Below are 24,873 nucleotides of genomic sequence, written 5' to 3'. Positions count from 1 at the left end.
ACTAACTAATGTTCACCTCAGACTCATTTTACAAAAGAATATGAGGCTACATATTCTAAGTCACGCAGCTAATAAGTGGCAGAGCCAGGGTTTGGACCCCAGAGTTCTTGTCCTTCTCCCTATTCTAAACAGCCAGAGAGCAGAAACAAGTATCATTCTCACTGTAAACCCTTGATTCCACTCATTGCTTCGTTGGGGAAAATTTTTTTAAAGGAATGGTTTGTCATTTCAAAGAACTGAACGAATTAGTGAAATCATGAGTATATTATTTCATTGCAGAAATAAGCTACATCTTTTTTTTGATAGGTTCAGTTCAGTCGCTCAGTCGTGTCCGACTCTTTGTGACCCCATGAATCACAGCACGCCAGGCCTCCCTGTCCATCACCAAATCCCAGAGTTCACTCAAACTCATATCCATCAAGTAGGTGATGCCATCCAGCCATCTCATTCTCTGTCGTCCCCTTCTCCTCCTGCCCCCAATCCTTCCCAGCATCAGAGACTTTTCCAGTGAGTCAGCTCGTCACATGAGGTGGCCAAAGAAGTGGATTTATTTAGAGAGAAACACACTCCACAGACAGAATGTGGGCCATCGCAGAGAGTGAGTCCAGCAGCAGAAATAGAGTACACTGGTTATCAATTGTATAATAAATTACCCCAAAATTTAGTGGCTGAAAACAATATTTACTGTCTCATGGTTTCTTACGGTTTGGAATCCAGGTGTGACTTAACTGGGTCTCAGGCTCTGGATCTGTCACAGGCTGCCGTCGTTTCAAGGCTCAGCTGGAAAAGATCTGCTCCCTCACCCCTCCACATAGTTGTGGTAGGATTCAGCTCCTCTGAGAGCTGTTGGATTGAGGCTCCCCTCAGTTCTGCCATGAGAGCCTCTCCATAGAGCACTTCACATTGTGGCAGCTTGCTCCGTTAGAGGGAGCCACCTAGAGGGCAAGAGACACCGTGCTAGCAAGAAAAGAGTGTCTAGTAACCTCATCACAGAAGTGCCATCCCATCACTTTTGTCATATTCTTTTTTTTTTTTTTAAAGAAACATCTGCACTATACGCTTTTTGTTTTTTGGCTTCACTGAGTCTTATTTGCAGCACGTGGGATCTTTGATCCCCCAACAAACTGGAACAAGCTCTTTAGTTGCAGCGTATGAACTCTAAGCTGCAGCATGTGGGATCTAGTTCGCTGACCAGGGATCAAACCCAGGCCCCCTGCAATGGGAGTGTGGAGTCTTAGCCACTGGACCACCAGGGAATTCCTAACCATATTCTATTCATTAGAAGCAAGTTCCTCAGTCCTTCCCACATGTATATCAGGAGGCAGGAACCAGTGGGAGTCATTCTAGTAGCTGCCTACCACATAAGGAAGGATGTAGGTTATCATTTTAAAATAGAATGGGGAAGGAACTCATCTTTGGGGGGCACCCTACAGACTGGGTGTTAGAGCTATGAAAACACTTAAAATATAGTAAATGCTGGACTTCCCTGGTGGTCCAGTGGTTAAGAATCCGCCTGCCAATGCAGGGGACACCGGTTTGATCCCTGGTTGGGGAGGATTCCACATGCAGCAAGGCAACTAAGCCTGTGCATCGCAACTACTGAGCCTGCATGCCTGGAGTTGTGCTCTGCAACAAGAGAAGTGACCACTGTGAGAGGCCCTCACATCACAATGACAAGTAGACCTCACTCACCACAATTAGAAAAGGAGCACACAAGGCAACAAAGACCCAGCACAGCCAAAAATAAAAATAAATAAAAAATTAAAATATATTTAGTAAATGCTGTATGTGCTCCATAAATTCTGAATGACTAGACAAACCATTGTTGCTAGCTTTTGTTACTGTTCATTTGACAGATATTAATTGCACATCTCTATGTGCAAGGCTCTGGGCTAGGTGCCAGGGACACCTGGCACAATAAATAAAATAGCAGTGCTTCTACCCTGATGAAGAGACAGGCATCCGTGTCACACAAGGAAATCTAAAACTTAAAACTGTGCTAAGTACTTTAAAGGCAAAGCATAATAGGATGACCAGATTTCGATGAGAGAATCCTGCCTCATGGCAGTTAGCATTTCATCTAAGACTTGAAGAGCAAGAAGGAATTGACCAGGGAAGGGGGATAGAATATTCTCAAAATAAGGAATTTTGTATGTGAAGGGCCTTTTATTAGTGAGGTAGATTTAATGAGCGTTTCTAACACAGAGCCCAGATCAGAGGAGCAGAACCCAGAGAAGGGCGTGGGCAAGGCGAAGAGGAGGAAGGTGGGAGCCCGCAGGTGAGTAGGTCGACCTGAAAGCCCCAGATCACCTCCCCAGACCCACTGTCCTTCTGCACCTGTCCACCCCCAGCTCAGGTTTCAGCTATGCTAGAGAGCACCCTGGTGTCTGGACTTGCTCTCATGGTCTGGACTTAACAAGGTAGCAAGAGAAAAGATGTCCTTGTCTGCATGGTGTCAGGCGTGGAGCTAGACAAGGAGGTGGCCCTGGAAGTGAACCAGAAATGAAGACAAGTGCACTGTATCTCATGGGCTTCTTTAAAATTTAAGTTGTTTTCTGCTTCAAAGGACACCGTCAAGAAAATTAAAAGATAGCCCTCAGAAAAGGGGGGGAAATATTTGCATATTGTGTATTCAATAAGGGGTTTGTATCTAGAAATATAAAGGAACCTTTCAGTTCAGTTAAGTTCAGTGGTTCAGTTGTGTCTGACTCTTTGTGACCCCATGGACTGCAGCACGCCAGGCTCCCTGTCCATCACCAACTCCCGGAACTTGCTCAACCTCATGTCCATTGAGTAGGTGATACTACCCAACCGTCTTATCCTCTGTCGTCCCCTTCTCCTGCCTTCAATCTTTCCCAGCATCAGGGTCTTTTCCAGTGAGTCAGTTCTTCACATCAGGTGACCAGAGTATTGGAGCTTCAGCTTCAGCATCAACCCTTCCAGTGAATATTCAGGAGTGATTTCCTTTAGGATTGACTGGTTTGATCTCCTTGCAGTCCAGGGGATTCTCAAGAGTCTTCTCCAACACCACAGTTCAAAAGTTGTGAGGAACCCTTACAATTCAATAATAAAAGATAACCTTATTTTTTAAATGGACAAAAAATACGTCAGAATATGTGGGAATAGAGGAGTAGGGAGTGATTACCAATGGGTTCAGGGTTTCTTTTTGGGGGTGATAAAAATAGTCTGGAGTAAGCTGTAATGGTTACATGACCTCGTGAATATCCCGAAACCACTGAATAATCTCAAAGGGTGAATTTTATGAGATGTGTATTATGTCTGTAAATAACCTGAAGGCAGTGATAGAAGCTCAGTTCTCAGATATTCAAAGATTAAATGACTTCCCTCAAGTCTGATACATCAAGTGAGCAAACCAGGACCCCAGCCCAGGGCTTCTGGCTCCACAGCAGCTTGTCTGCACCTTTTCACCCTGGTTTGAGGCTCCTTCAGCCCCGAGGGCCTCTTGCTAACAGCTGGTCTTTAACCATTCTTTCTCACAGGCCTGTATCCAACTCAAACTCTCGGCCAAACCAGCGGGGGCTAGCAAAGGCAGGCCAGAGAGAACACCTGCGGCCCCAGGCCCGAGGCAGCAGAGCCCAGGAGAGTGGGTGGTGCCCCGTTTGTGCAGGTGAGCTGCTTGGGCACAGGGGTGGTCGGGGGGGGGGTTACTAGGCGTCCCTTGAGGGAGGAATAGGAGATCTGGGAGTGGTGCCAGGAACCAGGTGAACTTGGGCCCCTGGCCTCTGTCATCTGCAGTTACGTACAAGTCTGTATTGAGCACCTCCTCACGTTGTGTTTACCACGCTGAGGAAGGGACCTCCGCTCTGTCCTCGAGAGAAACGTGAAACAAAGCAAACTGTAACACTATCAGCGAGGACCTAGAATTTCGTTCAAAACTTCTTCCTCCGTGACCAAATTCTGCTTCCCCTCTAAGTCTTTTCAGATGGTTCTTATTTGCCAGGTCTTCTCTGACCTCAGATAATCTCTCCCACTGAGCTCCTGCAGCGTTCTCTGATTCCCCTGGGCTTAGCACTTCTCACCCTGTGCTTTGTGACAGTTATTTGTGGTCACAAGTTATCTTTACCCCTAGAGGCCATAGTCCATGAGGACAGGCCTCAGCTTACATCCCTCAGCACCTCGCACAGCGTCAGGCACATAGGACGTACTCAAAAAATGTTTGGTGGACTTGTGATGGGATGTTACCAAGTGTCAAATATTCAACCCTGGTAAAATGTTCTTGTGAAAACAGCTGCATTTTGCCAGCAGATGTTCCCTTCAGGCTGTGTGGGGTGACCTCCCGCCCGGGAGTGGGCCCAGGGTTCTTACCTCCTCCTTTCCTCTCCCTCTCAGGCTCCTTCAGCGTTGACATGCTTCCCCAGCACGCTGCCACTTGCGGAGGGGCCTCCCCCCCTCCCCCAGCCTCTCCCGCCTCGTCACCATCCTCGTCTCCACACGTACTGTGGGTTTCCTCCCCGGAGAGCTCGCCGCCCATTTCCTGGGTCCAGTGTCCTATCTGCGAGTTGCCATTCTTGGCAGGAGAAATAGAAGAACATGCCAGCACGTGTGGGGAGGTCCTTCAGGCCTGAGCCATGAAGTCCTGTGGCCTTGGCCCCCCTCTGCCCTCTGACAGAAACGGACAAGGGGCTCTCTTGACAGCTGGGAGGGGCTGACGAGGCCAGGCCGCCCCTGTCCTCTCCTCCACCCATTCCCTTAGGACTCTCTGCCTGAGGGCACCTCTGGGCCCAGCCTGCTCCCCACTCCCAGTTGTCAAGGCTTCTGTCACCATGGCACCCTACTCTCCCAAGGACAGCTCCATGTGTTTCTTCTTTGGGACTTCTGGAATAGAATTGGTGAGTTCTCAGGGGCTTCAGGACACAATCCAGAACATCTTCCCCTCAGTGAGTGGTGTGTATCCTTGTGCCCATTTTCTTGAGAGGAAAACTGAGGTCCAGTAAAAAGAAAAGCACTGCCCGACAGATAAGATCCTGTGGTGTCCTGGGAAAAGTGAGAGTGATTTTTGAGCATGAGCCTGACCTTCAGCGCCCCATGAACTGCACTCTCAGTATCTTTTAGGACTTTCTTCCCTAGGATAATCAGGTAGCAGTGTTGACTTTAAGCAAGTTATTTATCTTGGGTCCAGAGTTAACCCTCAGTAACAGAAAAAAAAATCCCATCCTCCTGTTGAGTTTTATGGGAATCAGACAGACTAAACACTAAGGAGTGGCTGGCTGTGGAACCTTGGGCGAATCCCAGGCCACATCAGCACATTGAGGCAGTTGGACCAGAGGTTACTAAGGTCCCTTCCACCTGTGGTTTTCCAAAATATATTCCTACCGTTTTTGAGCATCTGTGTCATCTGTCCTTTCCCAGAAGGTTTCGTTGTGTGGCACTAGCACCAGTTCCCCTGGTCTCCAGGGTACAGGGCAGAAGGGGAGCAGCTGGGCCTGGCAAGAGGGAGGGCAGGTTTGGAAGGGGTAGGAAGGAGAAGCTGGGCACAGTTGGGGGAGCAGACAGAGGAACCGGAGTTCTCTCCTGCCGTCCCCGCCAGCATCGCTGGGTGCAGCCATGGACCCCCTCATGGTAAGAGGCCTCTGATCCCTGCCTTCCCCTATCCTTGTCCCTTTTCTGGCTTTGCTTAAAAGCAAAGAGGAGTGGTGGGGACAGCGTAGCTGCCAGGCAGGTGGGGTACACCACCCTGCGGGTGGGAGGAGAGCGGTTGGAGGCCCAAACCCAGGCATGGAAAGAAGTGCAGTGAGGAAGGGCTGGGCCTGGTGGGAAAGAGGGGGCAAGGCAGCGCCAGGGGGATGGGGGGAGCGCTGCCCAGATCAGGAGAGGGCAGAGCCGGCGAGGTGGTGGAGGAGAGCCTGGTGGGATCCTGCCACGAGGCCTGGTCGGCGCTCAGGGGCTTGGGAAAAACCCAGTTCAAAGACCCTCCTGTGTGGACGTGTCTGGACCTGTCCTTCAGAAGCTCTGGGGCTTTGCCAGGGAGGAGCAGCTGGAAGAGGATGTCAGCAAGGTGGGAGCAGGTCCTGGAGAGATCTGTGTGCCCGCCTGGGGTTCCACTCCCAGTGCAGCCCTGTCCTGCTTCAGTCTGCTCCTTCCCAGGCCTCCCACATCGGCCCCACTGTGTGTGGCTTCCTGTGAGGTACGAGTTGTGCTGAGGGAGGGGCCCCCCTTCAGAACTGAATGAGTTACTTAGGAGGAGTGTAAAGAACTCTTTCCTAACCTGAGAATCCACACAATAAAATAGTGACTAAGAACACGTATTTAATCTTTATATCTTCAGGAGATGTGAGAATATGCCACTGGCTTTTAAAGCTGAAGGAAGTGGCCATAAACTAAGGAATGCAAGGGATGTAACTCTGGAACGTAGCTGCCAGGCAGTTATGTTGGAAAAGGATTCTGCCCTAGAGCCACCCTGCCCATCATGACTTTAGCCTCATGATATGATTTAGTTCTGACTGCGTGAACTGTAAGAGAATAAATGTTTGTGGTTTTAAGCCACTAAACTTAAAAAAAAAAATGCACTTTTCAACCAAGACCAATTTTCTAAATATTATCAGCATTTCATACCAGTCAATGGGATATTGTTTACTAACAGCTTAACAAAAATATACAAGAAGCTATTATGGTATGAAAGGGTATTTCTAAAATGATTAATTCCTGGAAAATAAGGACATGAAGTGTATTCCCTACCCAGAAATAACTGGGAAGGGGAGGACATTCATATTGTCATTATACAAGATGATCACATTATATAAGCTATATATACTAAAGTATATATCATTTAATGTAGAATTTAGTTTCAGAGTAAAACAGATAAAAGTGGTAGCATCGTTATTTTCCTTCTTAAAGGAGGGAAAGTGTTTACCTACCTACCACATTTGGGAGGTTTTGAAGTAGAGATTCCACAAATCCAAAAGCTACCTACTACTAATAATTTTTGTTTGAGTTGAGAAGTACCATGGAAGAATAGCTAGGAACACCAGCTTCTCAACCAAACTGCCTGGGTGACCACCCTGTGTTAAGTGGCTTGTCAAGTCTACCTTGGTTTCCTCTTCTGTTAAAGTGGGGACAGGGTGAAGTGATAGCTGCTGCCTTATAGGGTTATTTAAGAATTGAATGAATTACATACTTCTGAGGGTTTAAAAAACTACCTGTACTTAAATACTATATGCTAAGTCACTTCAGTCACGTCCAACTCTTTGTGACCCTATGAACTGTAGCCCACCAGCCTCCCATATCTATGGGACTCTCCAGGCGAGAATACTGGAGTAGGTTGCGGTGTCCTTCTCCAGAGGATCTTCCTGACCCAGGGATGGAACCCACGTCTCTTCTGTCTCCTGCGTTGGCAGACAGGTTCTTGACCACTAGCACCACCTGGAAAGCCCAAGCATTAAGTGTACCTTAAAAAAAAAAGAAACGTGTTTGGGGTGAAAGTGAAGTCGCTCAGTCATGTCCAACTCTTTGTGACCCTATTCTGTAGTCCCCTGGGTTCCTCGATCCATGGGATTTTCCAGGCAAGAATATTGGAGTGGGTTACCATTTCCTTCTCCAGGGGATCTTCCCCACCCAGGGACCGAACTCAGGTCTCCCACATTGCAGGCAGACTCTTTACCATCTGAGCCACCAGGAAGACTATAATGGTGGCTGGGTACAGAGGGTTAAGGGCTTGAAAATGGAAGAGTGAGGGAGGCCCCCAGCAAAGAAGGTTGGGGACTCGAGGTCCCACCCTGTCTGCTCCTTCATCCAGCCTCAGCCTAACTGGACGGAGATCGTGAACAGAAAGCTGAAGTTCCCTGCTCCACTGCTGGGTGCCATACAGGAGGGACAGATAGGCCTGGTGCAGCAGCTGCTGGAGGTGGGGGTCGAGGCCCCGGGCGGCGGGCCAGGCGGGCCCCCCCGGAATGTGGAGGAGGCTGAGGACCGCTCCTGGAGGGAGGCCCTCAATCTGGCTATCCGCCTGGGCCACGAGGCCATCACTGATGTGCTGCTGGCCAACGTCAAGTTCGACTTCCGCCAGATCCATGAGGCCCTGCTGGTGGCTGTGGACACAAACCAACCTGCAGTGGTGCGCCACCTGCTGGCCCGGCTGGAACGGGAGAAGGGCCGCAAGGTGGACACCAGGTCTTCCTCACTGGCTTTCTTTGACTCATCGATCGATGGCTCCCGCTTCGCCCCCGGGGTCACGCCCCTCACCCTGGCCTGCCAGAAGGACCTGTATGAGATCGCCCAGCTGCTCATGGGCCAGGGCCACACCATCGCACGGCCGCACCCCGTCTCCTGCGCCTGCCTCGAGTGCAGCAACGCGCGCCGCTACGACCTGCTCAAGTTCTCCCTGTCTCGCATCAACACCTACCGCGGCATCGCCAGCCGCGCCCATCTCTCGCTGGCCAGCGAGGATGCCATGCTCGCTGCCTTCCAGCTCAGCCGCGAGCTCCGGCACCTTGCCCGCAAGGAGCCTGAGTTTAAGGTTGGTTTCTGCTCCCTCCTCCTGCCCTCAGTGCCCTGTATCTATCCTTCCACCGGGGCATAGTCGGGCCTCAGGTGGGTGTTCTGGGAAGAGAGAAAAAACAGAAAGATGTTCTCAGGAAACCTCCGTTCTGATGGGGAGTGCCAGAATCCTGCCCTGAAGGGGGTTCATTCTAAGGGCAAACACCTGTCACTCCAGGGGCTCCTAGTCTCATGGGGGCAACACATACCCCCACCCTAGGGGTGTCCTGGATCTGTCTGATGAAGGAGGGAGAACACAGATAGAAAAACAGCTGGACAGACTTCGAGATGACATTCAATAGAACCTGTCCTTTCTGAATGCCCACTTTGTGGTCCCACCTAGAGCATCCTGTGTTGGGGCCTCAGGCTTATGATCACATCAGGGTGGAAGAGGGCAGAGTGAGGCAGACAAGACTCCCCGGAGGCTCAGCTTCATTCGGGGCCTCTGTGGATGGTGCTACAGGGCTTCCAAGGGCTAGAAAATAGGTCAGGAGGCTACAGCTGTTGTGTGCAGGGCAGACTCCTTAGAGGAAGTGGGATTAACCTTGGCTACACGACCAGGTGGTTTAACACAAATGAAGAGGAGTAGGGGGGATATTTGATATAGGGGTTCAGGGCAAGCAAAGACTCTCAGCTAGCAAAAGGAGACGTGGGATGAGAGCAGGGGCTTTGTGCAGACAGAACACCTGAAGGGAAAGCCTGGAGGCCGGGACTGATCAGGGGCCTTGAATTCACAGTCTAGTTCCACCCATCACTCATCCACTGACATCCTCTTGGTGCCAGCCCGACTTGATCCCCATGGTGACAACTACCATTAGGTGAGGAAACAGACAGGGATATTAAAACAGAGGCCTAAGGTTGGATGTGACCGGTGCCAGGTGAGCCGGGGGAGGAGCATGCTGCTTCTCTGGAGTCATAGGATCAGAGAATTAGGACCCCACTTCCAGGTAGCAGGAAGAGCAGCCCTCTTCCAGGGCCTTTCCCTCCATCCACACAGCAGCCCACAGAAGGAGACACAGGAATGACCATCCCCACCTTCCCGGCAAGGGACAGAAGCTTGGAAAGGGCACATACCTAACCCAGGGTGCCACCACCTGAGGGACTGTGCTGGGCCTCCTGGAATCCTAGCCTGGATTCTCTCTGGTGTTAGGGCCCCAAGTAAGACCGAGGCTAGGCAGGGGAAAGTGGAGGCAAGAGTTGCCCACTCTGCAGCTCCCAAAACTGCCAGCATGTGTTCAAGAAGGCATGAAGAGTAGGAGCAGAATCAAAACAGGCAGAGGGAAAGGAATGGACAAGGGGTGAGCAGAGGTGATGGGGGGGAGGGTTCTGTGTTGAAATGACTCAGCGATGAGATAGATGTGGTACCAGATAAGCAATGTTGACACAGCAGGTGGCTCGTTATAGCCAGGAGGACAGGTTGGGTGGCAGAGAAGAAAGGAACAGATGGTTTAGGGTGACATCAGCTGTGGGGAAGTGGCGGCTGAGGGCAAGACAGAGTGGCCCAGGCCCAGTGTCAGGAGGGTGGGCTGACCCATCAGGGCTGGGCCCGCAGGATGGCCAGCACACCTGGACTTTCTCCCTACAGCCCGAGTACATTGCCCTGGAGTCGCTGAGCCAGGACTATGGCTTTGAACTGCTGGGCATGTGCCGGAACCAGAGTGAGGTCACCGCGGTGCTCAATGACCTGGGCGAGGACAGCGAGACTGAGCCCGAGGCCGAGGGTCTGGGCCAGGCCTTTGAGGAAGGCATCCCCAACCTGGCGAGGCTGCGACTGGCCGTCAACTACAACCAGAAGCGGGTCAGCTGGGCCCTGCCCGCCTCCCCCGCCCTGCCCCCTCGCCCTGCCCTGTCTAGATGGCCCCTAGCCAACCCTAAGAAGTCATTTCCCTGCCCTCAGGACCCCCTCATTATTTTTTTTTAATATTTATATTTATTTCTTTGTGCCGGGATTTAGTTGTGGCATGTGGGATCTAATTCCCCATCCAGGGATCGAACCCAGGTCACCTGCATTGGGAGTACAGAGTCTTAGTCACTGGACCACTGGGGAAGTCCCAGGACCCCTCTTAGATCTTGATTCTGAGCACTCTTCTCTCCATGCCTTTGATCCTATGGGTCTCCCACCCTCCCCTCTTACCATCAGTCTAAGTCCCTAACCTCTGCCCAGCCTAGGAAGTCCCATGACCCAACCAGACCAGACTTCTGAGTTTTACGCATTGGCCTGCTGAGTAGGTTTGGTCTGGTCTTTTTTTGTGGTTATACTTCAATATCTCACAAGATTAGACTAGATCTCTCAGGGCTGAAATAGCAAGTGATTCCATTATTCCCCATCTCATTAGATGCCCACCCCTAAGCCAAAGACATGTTCCCTTTCTAGCCTCCCCCAGCCTCTTAGTCCTCCCTCTCACCCACCCTCGGATTTCCTAGCCCACCAGGAGCTTAACTGGAAACCTTCCTTTCCAGTGACTGCCCAATTCCGCAAATTCCACCTTCCCTGCTCCTCCCTTCCTCAAGACCATGCTGCCTGGTTCCCCACATCGCTAAGAAGATAGAGAACCCTCAGGGTTCTGGGACCTGTATCCAGTTGCACCCACCACTGCCTGACTTAGATTCAACAATGTGGGATCTGGAGAGTCCAGAAAATTCTTTGAGCTCAGTTTCTCCTTCATAGACTAGGAAACTAAGTCCCAAAGAGGGGTGGGGGTCTGCCCAAGGTCACCTGGCAAGTGGGTTGCCTCTCTTCTTAGCTGGCTGGCCTGGGAAGAAAAGAAACATGGTTCACTTTCTATAGAGGGCAGCCAGGGCACCTGACTGACTCCTCCTCTTCCTCCCTGGCCAGTGGCCACGCCCTCTGCTCACACCCTTCTCTGTTTAGTTTGTAGCGCACCCCATCTGCCAGCAAGTCCTGTCCTCCATCTGGTGTGGGAACCTGGCTGGCTGGCGTGGCAGCACCACCATCTGGAAGCTGTTTGTCACCTTTCTCATCTTCCTCACCATGCCCTTCCTCTGCCTTGGCTACTGGCTGGCACCCAAGTCCCGGGTACTAAGAACAGAAATAATGATAACTGTCATTTATTGAGCACTTATCTTATGCCAAGCCCTGAGCTGGGCCCTTAATGTTCCTTTTAGGTAGTTTGAGGTGGTTCTGGAAGGTAGGCATTGCACCTGGATTTTACAGTGAAGACACAGGGAACAGAAATTCTCTTTTGTCCACAAGAAATAGTAGAGTTGGGATTGAAACTGAGGTCTCTCTGCCTCCAAAGCCTGAGTCCTATATGCAGTCTCTCCTAATGAGACCCCCACCCCAAACTCAAATTCTTTGGGAGCCCTTTTGGACTCAGATATTTCTATTCCCTACTATGAGCCAGACATCATGCCTGGCACTGTGGATATAAAAAAGATCAAGACCCTGTAAACCAGGTGAGGAATAGGGTAAGCAGTGCTCCAGGAGGCAGGAAAAGGGCATCCATCCAATGTCCCAGGAAAGGAGAATGCAAAGCATTAGAGAGACTGAAAGGAATTCTCTGCAGCTAAAGCATAAGTGCAAATAGCAATTAGCAAATGGTGGGAAGCAAGCAGGGGCCCATGTTCCACAGAACCTTATGCAATGTTGGGAGCTGCTGGAGGATTGTAATGAGGTGAGAGATCCTATTAGTTTTGTGTTTTAGAAAGCTCTCTCTCCCAGGGGTGTGAAGGGTGAATTGGGGGAGGGGTAGGAGTCCGAGAGACTGTCAGGGTGTGTGAGAGAAAGGAAAAGGATTCAGGGATGCCCTCAAGCTTCCTGGTCTGGGTGGTCGGGATGTTTTCTAAGATGGGGACACAGGAAGAAAAGGAAGATGTTTGAGATCCAAAGATGATAAACTTACTTTTTAACGTGGTTGTGATCGAACAGCCTGGGGACCCCCCCCCCCAACCAGGGAAATTTACTTTACTTCTGTGATCCTCAGTTCCTAGCTTAAAAATGGAAATAATGATACCCACCTCCTACAGTTGTGAAGGAAAACATCAATATGAAAGGGGAAAGCCTAATAAAAAGCAAAGGAGAAAAGGAAAGATATAAGCATCTGAATGCAGAGTTCCAAAGAATAGCAAGGAGAGATAAGAAAGCCTTCCTCAGTGATCAATGCAAAGAAATAGAGGAAAACAACAGAATGGGAAAGACTAGAGATCTCTTCAAGAAAATCAGAGATACCAAGGGAACATTTCATGCAAAGATGGGCACAATAAAGGACAGAAATGGTATGGACCTAACAGAAGCAGAAGATATTAAGAAGAGGTAGCAAGAATACACAGAAGAACTGTACAAAAAATATCTTCACGACCAAGATAGTCACGATAACGTGATCACTGACCTAGAGCCAGACATCTTGGAATGTGAAGTCAAGTGGGCCTTAGAAAGCATCACTACGAACAAAGCTAGTGGAGATGATGAAATTCCAGTTGAGCTATTTCAAGTCTTGAAAGATGATGCTGTGAAAGTGCTGCACTCAATATGCCAGCAAATTTGGAAAACTCAGCAGTGGCCACAGGACTGGAAAAGGTCAGTCTTCATCCCAATCCCAAAGAAAGGCAATGCCAAAGAATGCTCAAACTACCGCACAGTTGCACTCATCTCACACGCTAGTAAAGTCATGCTCAAAATTCTCCAAGCCAGGCTTCAGCAATATGTGAACCGTGAACTCCCAGATGTTCAAGCAGGTTTTAGAAAAGGCAGAGGCACCAGAGATCAAATTGCCAACATCCGCTGGATCATGGAGAAAGCAAGAGAGTTCCAGAAAAACATCTATTTCTGCTTTATTGACTATGCCAAAGCCTTTGACTGTGTGGATCACAATAAATTGTGGAAAATTCTGAAAGAGATGGGAATACCAAACCACCTGACCTGCCTCTTGAGAAACCTGTATGCAGGTCAGGAAGCAACAGTCAGAACTGTACATGGAACAACAGACTGGTTCCAAATAGGAAAAGGAGTGCGTCAAGGCTGTATATTGTCACCTTGCTTATTTAACTTATATGCAGAGTACATCATGAGGAATGCTGGGCTGAAAGAAGCACAAGCTGGAATCAAGATTGCTGGGAGAAATATCAATAACCTCAGATATGCAGATGACACCACCCTTATGGCAGAAAGTGAAGAGGAACTAAAAAGCCTCTTGATGAAAGTAAAAGAGGAGAGTGAAAAGGTTGGCTTGAAGCTCAACATTCAGAAAACAAAGATCATGGCATCTGGTCCCATCACTTCATGGGAAATAGATGGAAAAACAGTGGAAACAGTGTCAGACTTTATTTTTTTGGGCTCAAAAATCACTGCAGATGTTGATTGCAGCCATGAAATTAAAAGACGCTTACTCCTTGGAAGGAAAGTTATGACCAACCTTGATAGTATATTAAAAAGCAGAGACATTACTTTGCCAACAAAGGTCCGTCTAGTCAAGGCTATGGTTTTTCCCATGGTCATGTATGGATGTGAGAGTTGGACTGTGAAGAAAGCTGATCGCCGAAGAATTGATGCTTTTGAACTGTGGTGCTGGAGAAGACTCTTGAGAGTCCCTTGGACTGCAAGGAGATCCAACCAGTCCATTCTAAAGAAGATCAATCCTGGGTGTTCATTGGAAGGACTGATGCTAAAGCTGAAACTGCAATACTCTGGCCACCTCATGCGACGAGTTGACTCACTGGAAAAGACTCTGATGCTGGGAAAGGTTGGGGGTGGGAGGAGAAGGGGACGACTGAGAATGAGATGGCTGGATGGCATCACCGACTCTGTGGACATGAGTTTGAGTGAACTCCGGGAGTTGGTGATGGACAGGGAGGCCTGGCGTGCTGTGATTCATGGGGTCGCGGAGAGTCGGACACGACTGAGCGACTGAACTGAACTGAACTGATAGAGTACATTCTTGATAAACATCTGAATAAGTGAGTGAATGAAGGGAGGAGACACATGGGGGCTGAGCATTCCGGAAGCTCTCCTGGTGGGGAGAGGTGTGAGCGGGACTCTGAGAGGCCTGCTCTCCTCCACCCCCGCAGCTTGGCCGCCTGCTGAAGGTCCCGGTGCTGAAGTTCCTGCTGCACTCGGCCTCCTACCTGTGGTTCCTCATCTTCCTGCTGGGAGAGTCCCTGGTTATGGAGACGCAGCTGAGCACCTTCCGAGGCCGCAGCCAGAGCGTCTGGGAGACTTCACTACACATGGTTTGGGTTGCAGGTACATGGGTGGGGCCTTTTATTTGTGGTAGACTCCCCCCTGAGGACCCCTCACTTTTCTTCATAGTGAGCACCTGTATACGGGATGGCCCCTATAGGTGCTCCCTGAATATGCAACCAGACCACTCTGGGCTCTAGTTCACCATGGGTTTCCCCTTCACCTCTAATCAGGGGATCTCACCGTGTAATAGATCCCTGAGTATGGACACCATTCTTCCCCTACCCCGGCATTAGTCACTATCCACTCTGGATGTTCATATCCTCTCACAAATAAGACACTGATCCATGGTGTCAGATGGCAGATAACCTTGGTATAACAGCCAGCAAGTACACCACCAGGCAATCTATCCCAAAGGTCATGGAGCAGAAAGACTCATAGACCAAATTAAGATGCTTGAATCATACAGTTTATTACATAAGTACATACAAATGGTGTACTTATAATGGTGCTGTTATAAGGACTAGAGGTGAGTTTTGAGCAGAGGATACAATAGCCAGAAGCTGTCTGGGCCCAGCACTTGATCTGTAGGAAAAACACAGGGACACTTATGTACAGCTGTAGCTTACTAATCATCCTGGTGAGCAGCTATGACTTTTCTTTGCAATTTTGTTGCAGAGGACTTGTGAGGCCACTGGGTATTACCAGTGGGGAGCTAATTTAAGATCAGATGAATCCTAAGGGCCTCATCTGTCTCTAATTCAGCATGTCACTAATATTGAATGTCGACCCTGAATATTCTACATGTGTTCACACACATATATTTTTTGTGTGTGTGTAGGTGCTTAGTCGCTGTCATGTCTGACTCTTTGTGACCCCATGGACTGTAGCCCACCAGGTTCCTCTGTCCATGGAATTTTCCGGGCAAGAATACTGAAGTGAGTTGCCATTTCCTACCCCAAGGGATCTTCCCAGCCCAGGGGTTGAACCTGTGTCTCTGGCATCTCCTACATTGGCAGGCAGTTTCTTTACCACTGCACCACTTGGGAAGCCCAACACATGTGTTCTACTTTCTTTATTTGTCCAACATGTCACCTGGATAACTAACTTATATATTCTTAAGGCATAAGTTTCATCCATTCCATTGGCATTCTTTCCTTCTATAGCAAAACTGTGTTCTGAAACAGTTCAGCGAATGCAGTTGACAAGAATCCCCAGAGTTCTGCCAAGCATTTAGCTGGTCAGCTCAGCAGCTGGGCTGGGCACCCCTTCCTCATCTATCGTCTCTTGACTTACCTCTAGCTTAGTTGGCAACTCCCAAACCACCAGTAGACTAAGTCTGCTACTCCACCCTGTAACAAGCCAGTCAGTGAGGCCCGAAAGGAAAATTGGCCAGAAACTCTGGAGAAGAAAATAAGAGTGATCCAAGAGGAGAAGCTTCCCATCCAACTGTTTACTAAACATCATTGACCTGTATTGGGTGGAGGTGAAACCAATATAGTTCCTGCCTGCAGGGGAAGAAGTCTTAAGAAACAACATTCCTCGTTTCTTTATGCAGTGAACATCTGAGGCTGCCCTATTGTGAGCAAAGCCCTGAGAACACATGGATAAATTAATTAGGATTCCATCCAGGAACTTCTTTTGTGATCCAGTGGTTAAAACTCCACACTCTCAATGCAGAGGGCCCGGGTTCAATCCCTGGTTAGGGAACTAGATACCACACACCACATTTAAAAAAGATTTTGCGTGCCATAGTTACAGATCCCACATGCTGCAACAAAGATTGAATATCTGCCATGCTGCAACTACGACCCTGCGCAGCCAAAAAGACATTTTAAATAAATAGGGTTCCATCCACCCATTCAACACACATCACTGAGCATCCATCCCACCTTCACAAGATGCTCTGCTGCCAAGGAAATGGACTCAGTTCCCACCACACCCTGCTTGTCTCCAGGCCCATGTGAGTTCTCTTTCCCCACAACTCCCTCCCCTTCCGTGCTGTCCCAGCTTCCACACCTCCATTTGGTCTCAGCTCATACATCACTCTCTGAGAAGTGAAGCTTTCCCTGGTTCCCAAATCAGGGTGAGGATCAGTTCCTGAACTCTCCTTAGCACTGACCACACTGGGCTGTAACAACTTGGCTCCTTGCCCACCTCCCTCACTAGATTATGAGCCCGGGGAGGCCTGTGTGTCTTCTTCACCACAGGATCCCACTGGCATATGATAGGAGCTTAATCAGTGTTTATTCAGTAGTGATTGCTGGGCCTTGTTCTGGGCACTGCAGACAAGGAGATGAATCAACCACAGTCCCTGCCCTTGAGGGGTTCCAAGTTCAGGGAGGGGAGGGGGACAGACCCAGGAAGAGATACCTTGCAGTGCTCCATGGCAACGGCATCACAGAGGTCTTAAGAGAGCTGTGAAACTCACTGCGCCTGGTTAGAGAAGGCTTCAGAGAGGAGGTGAGATTTGTCCTGGGTCACAAAGGTGAGCCCACCTTCTAAAGAGTGTGGAAGGGCTTTCTAGGTGTGGATACAACCATGAGTGAAAAAGCATGTGCATGTATCCAGGGAGCAGAGGAGGGCACGACGTGGCAGAGTCACCTGGCTAACGGGGTCCAGCTCCCAAGACCCTCCCTCCCCAGGCCTGGCCTTGGGCCCTGGGCTGATCATGAGCAGGTTAATAATTTGGAGCCCCTTCAAATCAATATTCTCTAAATATTTGTCCAACGCGTATTTGGTGGAGGGCAGGGAGACGCAGATTTAGATCATCCCCTCCCAATAACCAGCCTCTTCAGGTGTTACTTTCTGAGTTTATCAGCTGACTGGATCACTGAAACTGGCCCCATGGCCGCCGAGTCTGCATCAGCCAGGAGTCCTTTTTATTTCCATGTAAGATCTTTATGACATTGAAGCAGACTAAATGCCTACACTTTATCACTTTCCAGCCTGGGGTATTTCAGTTCCCCCTCACCCAGTGGAGAGGTTCCCCCCACCAACCACACCCAGCTCTGACCTGGGTGCAGGGGTGCCTCACCCGGTGCTGGCGCCCTGCTGCCTCCTTCAGGCTTCCTGTGGTTTGAGTGTAAGGAAGTGTGGATCGAGGGCCTGCGCAGTTACCTCCTGGACTGGTGGAACTTCCTGGATATGGTCATCCTCTCCCTGTACCTGGCGGCCTTCACGCTACGCCTCCTCCTGGCCGGGCTTGCACACAAGCACTGCCAGGATGACCCTGATGGGGCTGCCTGCCACTACTTCACCTCAGCTGGTGAGTGCCCCCCAGCGCAGCCCTGAAGCCCCTGGCCCCCTCTCTTCTTTGGCTCTCGGCCTCAGCCCCCCATTCCCCCCGGCACAGAGCGGAGTGAGTGGCGCACGGAGGACCCCCAGTTCCTGGCTGAGGTGCTCTTCGCTGTCACCAGCATGCTCAGCTTCACCCGCCTGGCCTACATCCTGCCGGCCCACGAGTCACTGGGCACCCTGCAGATTTCCATGGGCAGGATGATTGACGACATGATCCGGTGCGTACTGCCTCTGCTCCGAGCATCCTCCCCTCCGATGGTCCCCATCTGACTTCCTTCTGAAGTTCCCCAGCTCTAGTTAGCACAGGGGTTCTTAACCTGGGTTCCTTGTACAGTCTCCAAAGACCTTGCAAACCCTGGAACTATAGGAAAATTTGGGAATGTAAGTGTCAAGATACATTTCTCTGCAGAGAGGGTCTATATGTGCTGCCTGCATGCTAAGTTGCTTCAGCTGTCTGACTCTTTGCCACCCTGTGGACTGTAGCCCACCAGGCTCCTCTGTCCATGGGGTTCTCCAGGCAAGAATACTGGAGTGGGTTGCCATGTCCTTCTCCAAGGGATCTTCCCGACCCAGGGATTGAACCTGTGTCTCTTAAGTCTGCATTGGCAAGCAGGCTCTTTACCACAAGGGCCACCTGGGAAGTCAGAGAGGGTCTACAACTTTCATCTTATTCTCAAAGAGACCTGTGACTCCAAAGATCAAGAACCACCGAATGCAGAAAAGCCTTTGGTTGGCATGCCAGTTCTGTTGCTGTCTCCATGGCCAACCTGGGGCTCCATTTTCCCATGTTTGAGGCGAGACACTGGACTCAGAGGCCCCTTTGGATGACTCCCTCTGTACAACTGCTCTTGGAACTCATGGAATTATCTGGTCTTCTTGATAATTATCATCTAATCATTTACAGCCTACCTGGCCTTTCGCCCTAGTCAGAGCCCATAGTTAATGCCTGCTTCCCTGGAAATCCCCTGCCTGAGATAGGATGGGAGTGGGTACACTTGGTGGGAAAAAACCTTGGTTATGTCTGTGAACGTCTTCAGCTCAGCTCAGCTTCCATCCCTCCCTGCAGCAAGCCAACTCAACTCACACATGGCTTTAACTCTGCTGGTGAGAAATCCTGTCCAGTAGGACTCTGTGACTCTCCCCCATCCCTGTACAACATCTCAGCATCTCAGTCCCTTCCTGGGAGCTGGGGCCATCCTCAACTTCGACTGTTTCAACCCAGAACCCTTTATTCTGGAGGGAGAGTTTCTGCTTCAACTCCCTTTCAATCCCTTCTCATTTCCCACCCCCTAATTTCTCTCGTCTTAATAATAACCAGACTGAATCCTTGTCAAGTAGAGGCTGAGCCTAGGAGCCATCACCCCCATCTCTCTTCCTAGAGCCTGACTTCTCCCAGGGTAGAGCCCTGCTCTGACCCTTCCCCATCCCGCCTCCTGCCAGGTTCATGTTCATCCTCACGATCATCCTGACCGCCTTCCTCTGTGGCCTCAACAACATCTACGTGCCTTACCAGGAGACCGAGCGGCTGGGCAAGTACGCAGGGCGGAGGCGGGTCAGGCAGGTGGGAATCTGGGCATTCTGGGCAAAAGGGGCACGTGTCCCAAAGCAAGAGGGTATGTTTGGAGAATAGCAAGACTTCCTCCATGGCTAGCACATGGAGGGGATTTTGAGAAAGGAGGCAGAAAAGGATAGAGGGGCCAGGTCATGGAGCTCTTGAAGGGCCTGCCAAGAAACCTGCCTTACCCAACCTGCCTTACTCTGCCTTTCCCAGGCCAGAAAGCTCCAAGTGGCCTCCCAAGCAATCATTCAATTATGAATTCATGAGTGCAACTACATGATGGTTTTATTAATGATGCTGAAGGACTTGTGGTTGGATCTGTGGATGTTGGTCAGAGCTTTCTCAAAGTAAATGGAGGCTTTATTCAGACCAACCCTTTTTATCAAGAATCCTTGTTCACGTCTGGCTTTCGGATGTTGAAAAACTCTGCTGACATGGTTTATAGCATGAATCTTAGTATAAGGGACAGGAACTACTCCTTCCAGCCTCCTTCAAGGACCGTGGTGGGATTAGTCACTCCACAGTAGCATGAACAGGCTGAGCCCTCCTGTTCTTTGATGGGTGACAGCTAAGTAAAAGTATTTTTGCTAAAAACCTCAGGTAGGTTGCATAATAGGCATCTGGACCACGGGTAGTTAGGAGCATTTAAAGTTTGACAAACAGAAGTCCACGTCAGCTCAGCACTGAGAAAGAACACACTGAATGCAGTGTGGAGGATGGAAGAGGTATAGTTAAGTGTCCATCTCACCCCCATCTCCGCCCAGAACATAAAGTCCCTGAAAACAGGGACTCTGCTTGTCTTGTCCATGGCTGCATCCTTAGCACCTATTCCCGGTACTGCTGTGTGCTCAGTAAATTCTGGCTCAGAAACAGCAAGCAGTCCAAAGGGCTTCATGAAAGCAGAGCACCTTTGGCTGGGTCCCCAGGGTGAGGAGGAGTGAGTCTGGGTGGCCCCCAGGCTCATCTCCCACCCCTCACATTCTACTCTTCGGCCCACTGTGCCAGTTTCAATGAGACCTTCCAGTTTCTGTTCTGGACGATGTTTGGCATGGAGGAGCACAGTGTGGTGGACATGCCTCAGTTTCTGGTGCCGGAATTCGTGGGCCGGGCCCTCTATGGCATCTTTACCATCGTCATGGTGATTGTGCTGCTCAACATGCTCATTGCCATGATCACCAACTCATTCCAGAAGATTGAGGTACGTGAGCTGAGGGCAGCTCGGGCCAGAGGGAAGAAGAGAGAAAGGGAAGGAAAGGAATAGGATGCAAGGAGTCAACAGATTTGGGTTCCTGCTCTGTCGCCACTACTGCCTTGTTTTTAGACTGGGGACAAGTTTCCTCTCAAGCCCTCGATTTCCTCGTCTGTAGATTGAAGGTCTTGATGATGTTATTGTTTTTATCAGACACAAGTCTAGTGCTCATTCCACATTAGGGCTGGGAGAAAGTGCGTGTTGTGGAAAAGTAGGTGGAAACATGAGACCTGAGAGGGAAGGAGATGGCTGAGTGAGGGTTTGTGGGCTGGAGAACAGGCTGGCAGGGATTGAATGTCAGAAGGAGGCAAGATGATGGGGAGGAAGCGGGAAGGGGGATACGAACAGGGGAGATGTGGATGATAGCTGAGGATGGAGACAAGAATGGGGAGAAGAAAGTGGTGGGCACACAAGAGGTAAGAGACCAGAGGACTGGGGGAAATGGGGCAGAGCGAGTGAGCAGGAGGGCTAGACACCAAAGTGGTCCTTGCTGAGCCCCCGCTTGCTGGCCCTCAGGATGCTGCTGACGTGGAGTGGAAGTTTGCTCGCTCGAAACTCTACCTGTCCTACTTCCGAGAGGGCCTGACACTGCCCGTGCCCTTCAACATCCTGCCCTCCCCCAAGGCCATCTTCTACCTGCTCAGGTGAGGGCCTCAGAGCCCTCACTCCCAAGCCCCCAGCACTCAGCACCCCCACCCCGCTCCCACCCCATCTCCCTGGACCCTGTCCTCTGACTAACCCCTTCCTACCATCTCAATGTCTCAGGAGAGTTTTCCGCTTCATTTGCTGTTGCCACTTCTGCTGCAAAACCAAGAAACCGGACTATCCCCCAATCCCCACCTTTGTGAGTATCATGTGCTTGTTGTGAGTCTTCCTCACATCAGGCTTTTAGCTGCCCTCTCTGTGCCATCCATTTGTCTGAACATCCCTGGCTCGTCTGTCTTCCCAGGTGTGCTTGCAGAAAGTCTGCCCCCAGTTCCTACTCTCTCCTGTGGCCTTTCCCTCTGCCTGGCTCTGGCCATTCCCTAAATCTCCAATCCTATATCATCCAGTTTAAAATGAAGTCCATGCCACCCTCCTCTCAAGCCCCCAATACCCCGTAAGCTCCAGGCAAAACTTTTTGCCCTAAACCGAGCCAAGAAACTGTTGAATGTTTTCCACAGTAAAACATTTAGAAGCTAAGGGAAGAATGGCCCAAACACTTGGAAATTCAAAGGTGACTGAGGCCTGAGAGGGGAGGGCAGGCCTCCAGGGGACTAACTTACCTCTGCTTATCTGGTGCCTAACTCAGTCTGGCTTGGCATGGGACCCCTCCTAATTCAGATAGCATTATTGCAGGGGGTCCCATCTTTTCCCCTTAAAACATGTTACTGAGGGTCTCTCTAAGGTCAGCTCTGTGAAGCCACAGGCCAGCGCTGAGGCTCAGAGGCCCCTGGATCCCCTGATAAGGTAGGCCTTCCCTTATCTGATTGGTCAATAGTTTGTTTAATAAATACTTACCTAAGCACACCTATACTGGAAATAAAGATATACAGAATGGTGGACCCTTGAAGTTCTGACAGTCTAGGGCAGCAGAAAGAAACGGCATGTAGGATCTTTCCTGACCAGGGATCGTACAGCATCCCCTGCATTGCAAGGCAGATTCTTAACCACTGGACCATCAGGGAAACCCACCATCTCCATTTTCAGTCTGGAGACATTCAGCCTGAAGAAACTGAGCAGCTTGGCTCAAGGCTCACAGAGGCAAAGTGACTAAGCTGAGATTTCAGCCTGTTTTCCAAGCCCAGCACTTTGCCATCTTCACCTCTGCTCCCAAAGGCCTGACCTGCCTGCCTGGTTCTGTCCTGAGGTCTGAAACTGGACCCAGAACCAGTCACTCCAACTTGCACGATGGTTCCCATTTCCTTTGCATGAACTAGTCCAGGCAGATGCATCCCCATATCCTCCAGTCTCCCCTCTGAGGAATCTGAAAGACAAGGTGAACCTGCCCTGACTCAGCTCAAGAAAACCAAGGATGGGTTGGTGGGACGAGAAAGGTCAACTCTGTCCTGCTCAGCATTTCTCCTTGACCACTCCCCTCTTCCTCCTCTTCCTCTCCTAACCCCCACCTACCTCCCTCCCTGGTTCCCTTGCACTCAGCCATTCCACAATTGTGTGACCTCCATCCAGACTACCTGCCAGACCTACACGAAGGTCTGGATGTGCGGCCTTCAGGGACAGACAACTCTGCACAGACTGTGCCTCCATCCTTCATTGCCTGGGGGAGGTTGCAGTGAGGAGAGAAAGGCTGGGGGTGAGGAATCCCTCTTACCCTCCTGTCTTCCCATCCCAGGCCAATCCTGGGGCAGGGGCAGGGCCTGGGGAGGGAGAGCGTGGATCCTACCGGCTTCGTGTCATCAAGGCCCTGGTGCAACGCTACATAGAGACTGCCCAGCGGGAGTTTGAGGAGACTCGTCGGAAAGGTTAGTTGCTCACATCCAAGCCTTTCCCATTCCTGTCCCTTGCTCACCTGGAACACCCAGCCTCACACCCTTTGTCCAGCCTGCAGTTCTCTCTGTGGCCCCCTCTGACCCGCCCACAGAAGCCACAACAGGCAGAGTGTGTGCCCTTGCACTCAATAACCTCCGGCCCCACCCCCCATTCAGACATTTATCCCACTCCCTTCATTTATCCCTTTGTTCCTACCTTCATTTAAGTGTTCATTTATTCTCTCAATCGTTCCCTTATGCATTGCATTCACTCTTTCACTTTAGTCATCACGCATTCATTCGTTCAATCAGAGTTCATTGCTATGCCCCCTTGTACCCAGCAGGGACACATGGGAAGCTTTCAGTTCGGTGAGGAAGAGAAACCATCTCCCTAGCCAGGAAGTGCTTTAAAAAAGAGAAACAAATTGCAGTGGGAGCTCAAAGGAGAGGAAGAGCCTATCATGTTGAGAGGCTTATGGGAAGGCAGAAGGCTAGAGTACCCAAAGCTGGAGAGAGAGAGAGGGTTGGGTCTGCACTCGGCCCTGAGGGTGGGTGTGAGCAGGACAGATGTAAATGGGGAAGAGGAGGACTGGGCAGATATACATGTATCGACCCATAGACAATTCTCATCCCTGTGACTCCTCACCCCTCTCTGGTCCATAAGACCTTCACTTTGCTATCTTCTAAACCCGTCACCACCCCAGCTCTGCTGATTCATCCGCCCCTGATGCAGCCTGCTCACCTGGCCCAAAACCCAGTGCCACTCCCTCACCTCCTCCAGGTCTCCTGCCTCAGGATCTCCCGGCATACCCTCCCCTTGGGTTGTGTTGAGGGTAGAAATGGCCAGGGAAGACTCACCTTCTGAGAGACCCCCATCTCTACTCCCACCCCCCAGACCTGGGCAACAGACTGACAGAGCTGACCAAGACGCTGTCTCGACTGCAGAGCCAGGGAGCGGGCGCGCAGCGGGCTGTGGCAGAGGCAGGGCCACGCCGGCCGCCCGGGGGAGCCAGCGTCCTCAGTCGCTACATCAGCCGAGTGCACAACAGCTTCCAGAACCTGGGGCCTCCCATCCCTGAGGCCCCGGAGCTGACAGTGCCAGCGATGCTGGGGACCCAGGGGTCTTCAGAAACAGGGCTTCCGGACGCTGGAGGGGCTCGGGATCCAGCCTCTGGGGAGCCTGGCCCCTGTCCACCAGCTCATGTGTTAGTGCACAGGGAGCAGGAATCAGAGGGGCCTGGGGACCTGCCCCAGGAGGCAGACCCGGGAGCCAAGGGGGGAACCTGATGCTGGGAAGGGTCCCTTCTTCTGCCACTGACTAGAACAGCCTAGATAGCTGAGGGCGGGGGTCACTTTGTGGGAGCCGCTGCTGCTTTCCTTGCCTCAATAAAGCCTCTGCTCTGGAGCTCAGATGTCTCCAGAGTGTGTGATAATCTGTGTCTCATAATGTTTTGAGATCACTAACACCGAAATGAACCCTGGTGGGAGCCAGAATACAGAGAAATGGCTTGCTCTGGGGACCCGATATCTTGGGCTTAATATCCTACTTTGAGCTCCTTCAGACTTTTGATGGAACTGAGGCTGGGTGGCAGGGGTCCTGGTTTGAAAACAACCTCTCTGACCTTCAGCAAGTTGCTTCCTTCCTTGGCTCTGCATCCTTGTCAGACAA

The 24,873-nt window shown here is 50.7% G+C and overlaps 1 protein-coding gene across 6 annotated transcripts in view; it reads left to right on the top strand.

Annotated features, from left to right (window-relative positions):
* Positions 1-24,537, top strand: part of XNDC1N (XRCC1 N-terminal domain containing 1, N-terminal like) — a 40,521-nt gene extending 15,984 nt beyond the window's left edge. For 4 of the 6 annotated variants that reach the window (XM_088843155.1, XM_088843154.1, XM_088843153.1 and 1 more), the window contains 3 exons: positions 2,206-2,278; positions 3,501-3,628; positions 4,351-5,463. In XM_088843155.1, the coding sequence (XP_088699281.1) occupies positions 2,206-2,278; positions 3,501-3,628; positions 4,351-4,586 (437 nt within the window). In that variant the 3' untranslated portion in view covers positions 4,587-5,463. Of the gene's footprint in view, positions 1-2,205; positions 2,279-3,500; positions 3,629-4,350; positions 5,464-5,548; positions 5,753-7,753; positions 8,474-10,078; positions 10,292-11,365; positions 11,531-14,517; positions 14,693-17,696; positions 17,898-17,984; positions 18,148-19,369; positions 19,463-20,492; positions 20,686-21,252; positions 21,381-21,501; positions 21,581-23,068; positions 23,199-24,099 lie in introns of those variants that run through there. The other 2 variants (XM_055423569.2, XR_016038999.1) reach the window with 2 other exon arrangements.
* The last annotated feature ends 336 nt before the right edge of the window (positions 24,538-24,873 follow it).

Source organism: Moschus berezovskii, chromosome 14 (genome assembly GCF_049115385.1).
Source record: "Moschus berezovskii isolate FMDL1 chromosome 14, NW_MosBer_1.0, whole genome shotgun sequence".
In the NCBI taxonomy this organism is placed as follows: Eukaryota; Metazoa; Chordata; class Mammalia; order Artiodactyla; family Moschidae; genus Moschus; species Moschus berezovskii.
Note: the sequence above shows the minus strand (reverse complement) of the source record. Positions and strands in the feature narration are given on the sequence as shown.